This window comes from Seriola aureovittata, chromosome 11 (genome assembly GCF_021018895.1).
Source record: "Seriola aureovittata isolate HTS-2021-v1 ecotype China chromosome 11, ASM2101889v1, whole genome shotgun sequence".
Taxonomy (NCBI): domain Eukaryota; kingdom Metazoa; phylum Chordata; class Actinopteri; order Carangiformes; family Carangidae; genus Seriola; species Seriola aureovittata.
Window position 1 is genome coordinate 24,263,145 of NC_079374.1, and position 6,075 is coordinate 24,269,219.

The 6,075-nt window shown below is 41.8% G+C and overlaps 1 protein-coding gene across 1 annotated transcript; it reads left to right on the forward strand.

Moving 5' to 3' along the window:
• Positions 1 to 2,453: 2,453 nt before the first annotated feature.
• Positions 2,454 to 4,388, forward strand: LOC130177581 (putative per-hexamer repeat protein 5). The gene is made up of 4 exons (XM_056389455.1): positions 2,454 to 2,523; positions 2,804 to 2,838; positions 2,919 to 3,172; positions 3,702 to 4,388. The coding sequence occupies exons 3-4, from the start codon at positions 2,943 to 2,945 to the stop codon at positions 3,745 to 3,747; spliced, it is 276 nt and encodes a 91-aa protein (XP_056245430.1). The 5' UTR covers positions 2,454 to 2,523; positions 2,804 to 2,838; positions 2,919 to 2,942; the 3' UTR covers positions 3,748 to 4,388.
• The last annotated feature ends 1,687 nt before the right edge of the window (positions 4,389 to 6,075 follow it).

The following is a 6,075-nucleotide window of genomic DNA, read 5'->3' on the forward strand; positions in this document are numbered from 1 at the left end:
TGAAAGGTATTTTGTGGGAGTGTGAAAATGTTCACAATGAATAATGTGCGATCATGGAGCTGTTTCAGGTCAACAAGCTGTAAGTGTGTTAACTTGTGCGTCTTTCCCATTCACAGCATTGAATAGATTCCGTGCTTGACAACAGACATACAAGGCGAGTCTATGTAACTGGTTAAACTTGTGCTTTCTACTGTCTATTGTTTGCTCAGAGTCTTAAGCATGCACTGATGCTGATAAGAAAGCTGGTTTTGATTCACCTCCCTCACCTTTTGACTCACCTGTAGCACAGTGTCATCAAGTGGTTTCACAACATTAACTGAATGGAAAGACTTCTCCAGCTGTTCTAAGGTTAATATGTGCATGTTGGAGGAGGAGGATGGGGGCTCTACCAACAAGAGCTCCATTTAATTTCCAAAGTAACCTTATACATATTCAGATATTTCCGTGAATCAGTCAAAAATGACAGTTGTTAGATTCCGCCTTAGCACGGCTGTGCACTTCAGACTTGAGGCTTCACTTACTCCAGTCTTGACTCTCTAAAAACTTAATTTGGCACTTGGCTCCGTGAAAACTTGATTTGAGACTTGACCCCCCAAAGATTTGACTTCAGATTCGACTTTTACATTGATTTTACATCGCGGTGGTTTTTCTGCATCTGGTTTCTGTCGGTTTCAATACAAAGAATGATTATATTTTAATTTTTTATATTTTTCTCAGTCCTGAGTCTTACCAGGTCATGATGATGAGGCATTGTTATTCTCAGACTGTGAGGTCTGGCATCATGGGATCATGTTCTGCAGAACTCCACTCATCCTGGTGCACGTAAAGTATCTCAGGAGAGCAACTTTGATTGTCACATCATTTAGCTTTGACAAATCCAAACAAGTTTGTACAAACTTTACCGTTGGTGGTTCTTTTCTAAAACCTGTTTGTCCCCTGGTTTGGCCTCAGCTGACCTCACGCCGACTTAGCTGTTGCCAGAGATGAAACACCCAAATATCACATATGCTTAGTCATCGACTGTCACAGAGTTATCATTTTGGAACTCACATATGCACAAGTGAATTTTCTTCTTATTCTACGCGCTATATAATATAAGTATATTATGGATAAGCATTATGAGTGGGGCATCAGTGTGTGCGAACGTGACCGGACATACAGTACATTGCTAATCTTGTGCCAAGTCTTGTCCTAATCAAGGAGCTCAGATTTAGCATTACGTCTTTATTCAGTTTTCCTGTTTCCTGTTTCCCCCATTCACTCACCGTTGCCGGGTCTGGCAGGGGCAACTAAACTTTCAAGTTACCATTACAAGAAATAAGCAATAAGCAACTGAAGCAATTTATTGACTACAACCAATGCATTTTTCTCCCACAACATGATATGAGCCTTGACCGCCAAAGACATGACTAGGACATGAGTCCCTAAAGACTTTGACTACCTTCAGACTTGATTCCCTGAATAGATGACTTGAGATACAACTATTTAAAGACTTGACTCCCCAATGATTTGACTTCAGACTTGACTACCTAAAGACTTGAAGACGTTAGGCCTGAAATCTCAAGTGATAAACATGATAAACAGGCTTTGTAGAGCACTGTTGATTGGATATTTATATTTCAAGCCTGTGAAGCACTGCCATAACTTGATCTTGGTAATGTGAAAAAACACTTTTTCTTGCCTCCTTGCCTATTATTATTATTATTATGTTGTTGTTGTTGTTGTTGTTGTTGTTGTTGTTGTTGTTGCTGTTGTTGTTGTTGTTGTTGTTGTTGTTGTTGTTGTTGTGGTTGTGTTAAAGGGGAGTAACCTACATCTTTCTCCAATAAATGGAATGGAGGACCCGTTACATCACGGGTAAACATCACAAAGCCAGTTAGAAGATACACCTTTCAAAAAAGCAAACACGTGCAAAGTCTTTCTTCGCTCTTGAGAGCTGAAATAACAGGTTGTCTTCGCTGATAACATCACACTGGGTGATTCTGAGGAAAAGGCGTCACACAAACAGGCATGTCAACCCGTTCAGGGGACAAAAGAACTACAAATCAACACACTAAACCGTGCATTGCTTGATGTGTGTGTGTTTCACTGGAACTTAGCAGAAGATGTCGGATAACAGTGTCACAATGTTCAATACAACTATGAGTTTTACAAATAACATGTGAATGCTATTTTAACAAATTTATATGCAGTATTCTCACCGTATACATAGAGAGATCAATTCTTTATTGTCATTGCATATGATTATGTTTGGCAGCAATCCTCTCAGCAGTATATATTAAAATAAAAAATGAATAAAATCATTGAAATATATTAATTTATAATAAAAACAAACAAACAGGAAACAAAACATGGCTACAGGTACATGTAATGTGTGGTGAAGATGAAACCCTGACGTACCAGAGACCTTGTGACGGGAGTCCGGGCTCTGCCCCTGATGGACTGCATAGATTGAGGCGTGGCCGCTGATAAAAAGCAGCAGCAGGTGACGGACGCATCTGTGGATCTCCTCTCCAGCGCTCAGTAAGTTCACCTGTAAAGCTCTGCTCGTCATCTGTCCCTCTGTAACTTTGAGTAAGCCTATGTGTGCAGAGGGTGATGGTCATTGTTGGGTATAATTTTGATGTTTTACATTTCATATCTTAACACAGCCTTCAGTTGCATTTTCAAGTTCAAATGTTTTGTAAAGTTCTTTGCCGTCTCAGGTGTCTTTTCTTTTCTTTTCTTTTCTTTTCTTCTGGTATCACACATGTATGTGATGTATTTGTTCAATCATTTTTCTTTCTATCTTCCTTGTTTTTAGGGTTTGAAGTTTCACAATGTATAGGTGCAACCAAGGTAAACAACACATTTGCTTTTGGGTCATCTTCACTTCTTTCTCTCTGTATTGAATGTGTAATACATATTATTTGTTCCAGGGGGACAGTGTTCTCAAGGGTGCCATGGCCATGGGCATGGGCATGGGCACGGGCACGGGCACGGGCACGGACACGGACACGGACACGGACATGGACACGGGCATTGCCATGGACATGGACATGGACATGGCGGTGGCCCTTGTCAAGGGTCTGGCCATGGACATGGACATGGGTGTTGTCACAGGCGCAGGTTCAGGCACAAGCGTGGCCACAAGCACCGAAAGTGTCACAAGAAGGGGAGAGACACTCACGGGGTAAGAGTCAACAGTGCACTGTACAGCTCATTCACAGCAACAAGTGGATTTGGTTCAGAAATGATTTGAAATAAGGTGTAAAAGGTTTGTGTAATCCAACCTAATCAGAACTGATCACAGGAATACGCTGTTATTGATAATATGTTTTTAAGAAGCGTATTTATCCTGTTGTTCAGTGAGTAGGGATGCACTATGCTCCACTTTTACACAGTTGCATACATTCACACCAGGATGTCACTTGGAATAACCGCAGTCTTAAATGATGCCATAGGAGGTTTAGTGCCTTGCTGAAGGGCATCTCGACAGTAGTCATAAAGGAGGAGCAACTGCGAATCTTTCCCCTCCCTTAAATGTATCCTGCTTGTCCTGGGCTTGAACCGGTGACACAACTGCTCTCTGAAAATGAATTTACAAGAGACAGACTCATGCCGACTGAATACAGCTGCTTTTCTTCACACCCTCAAATTTAATGCAGACACAAAAGTAATGGTGAAATAATATCTGTCTCTTGTGTCCACCCCTCCTGTAGTCCTCCAGCAGCTCCTGCAGCAGTGACTCCGACTCTGACTAGATGAAGAGTTCTGGAGAAAGCAAGCTGTCAACTGGAAACCTTCATTCTCATAACTTACACTGTCATCTGTTTACCCTATAGCCTAAGGTTGGGTTACATTCACATATGATCTTAAACATGTTTGTAACTCAAATAAATTTGTGTTCTGGCCCAAGAAACACGCTTTTGTCAGAACATATGCAAAGCACACATTGGTTCTGATGTAATGAATTTTCAATTTCAGTTTCAGCTTCAGCTTCACTCGTTATCTCTATTTACTTCTCTTTCTTAAGTGACGGGACTGTGTCCAGGTCCACTTTCTGATGTGGTAGAGTATATGGGTTTTTAAACACTTTTGTGATCATGACATCTTTCTAATTATCCTGATGGAGTTTTTGTTCGTAGAAAAATGAAACAATCCTGAGCAAGATCTCAGTTGGACCTGTGAGGGAGGGGGTGGGGTGGGGGGGTGGGGTTGGGTGTGACATTTTTGCTCATTGCTAGTGTCATTCTTAATAATACCACTGGATGGTGGTAAATGGTGTGTAATTTTCCAGACCTTTAGTCACTAAAGTCCTTTAGTGACTTAAATAATAATAATCCAATCTTATGTTATCCTTAATTGTGTTAATATATTTTTTCATCAATAAAAAACTTCTTTATCAACCCATGATGCCATGGATCTGCTGGTACTCTTGTCATTGTTCCTTATCTGGTGGCTTGTGGGGACGAAAACATATAAACAGGAGTGTTATAGATAGTTATAAAGAGAATAAAAAACCTTAAGTGTATGTTTGCACACTGCACAAAAGAATAAAAAGAAAAAAAAAGCTGTTGGTGGGAGGTCAGGCTCTGCCCATGATGATGAGGGATGGGTTGTTTCTAGCTGAGGTGTGGCTTCTTATAAAAACCAGCAGCAGGCTGCAGCGTCTGTGGATCTGCACTCCAGCACACTGTAAGTACGTGTGTGTGTGTGTGTGTGTGTGTGTGTGTGTTTGTGTGCACATGTGCGTGTTTACTTGTATTGTTTCTATCTTTGATTCTTTTGAGGACCAGTTTGAGTTATAGGCCTTATGGAGCGAGGACCTTCACCCTCAAAGGGCTGTTTGAAGGTCAAGACGTGGTTCTCAATTCAGGTTTAGGTTAGGATTAGAGTAAGGGTTGGATTAGACAGGGAACTGATCATCTTGCTTACATGTATTTATGTGTTCCCTTTGTTAACAGGATTGCATTAATTGTAATCATGTGTTTATCAGTAAAATGTCTTTATTATATCATACATTAAATCTGACCTGCACTGCCTGTTCTGTTGGTAACATCCGTCTTTTCCACAATAGACTGCAGTGGCTTTCTTTCTAAATGATTTTTATTTTTTATTATTTTATGTTTCACAGCTGCTTATATCCACACTCCCGTAAAGAGGGATTTATTTTCTGTGCATTGAAGTGGTTTCTTCTATTTCAGGTTTCGCATCTGAAAGTTTGAAATGTACGGGCACAACAGAGGTAAAAAAAACAACAAACTCACTTGTTAGTAACTTTTTGCACTCATATTAAATCCTCCTCTCTGTCCTCTTTGCCAAGCGTTTTCCATTGAATTATAAGCAGCAAAAATTGACATCATGATTATACAAACTGGAAGAGTAAATGATTTGCCCCGCCTCTCTTGTTTGACTAGGAAACCATTATCCTCCTGGCTGTCATCCTCAGCCAGTGCCAGGTGGATACCCTCAATGTCCAACAGGCCCTGCCCCGCCCCGACCCTGCCCTCCTCAGCCCTGTGGTCCTTCTGTGTACAATCCTGTAGCTCCACCTTGTGGAGGGCATGGAGGCCATGGTCATGGACCAGGGCCTGATTGCGGATATGGCCATGATCATGGTGATGGTCATGGACATGGCCATGGTCACGAGCATGGGCACGGTCACGAGCATGGGCATGGGCATGGACGTGGTCACCACGGACACGGACATGGTCACCACGGACACGGACATGATCACCACGGACACGGACATGGTCACCACGGGCACGGACATGGTCACCACGGACACGGACATGATCACCACGGACACGGACATGGTCACCACGGACACGGACATGGTCACCACGGACATGGTCATGGCCACAGACATAAGCATGGTCACATGCATGGCCATTGTCACAAGAAAGGAAGGAAGTGTCATGGGGTAAGATCCAGTTTTCTTCTTGGACAATGGAAAGTGAAAACTATGGCGTCTCTAGTTGCCAAAGTAAATACTGTACAACAGTGACAAAAGGTAATAGGAACATTTGAGAGGCCATATTAAAAAAAGCCAAATTCACTTGAGCAGTTAATAAAATGTTCAGTGCAATGGGA

Bases quoted from the DNA above. Each gene is read 5' to 3' on its own strand.
- LOC130177581 (XM_056389455.1), top strand. From the start codon at position 2,943: ATGGCCATGGGCATGGGCATGGGCACGGGCACGGGCACGGGCACGGAC. The intron at 3,173-3,701 runs GTAAGAGTCAAC...CCCCTCCTGTAG, and splicing joins AGGGGAGAGACACTCACGGG to TCCTCCAGCAGCTCCTGCAG.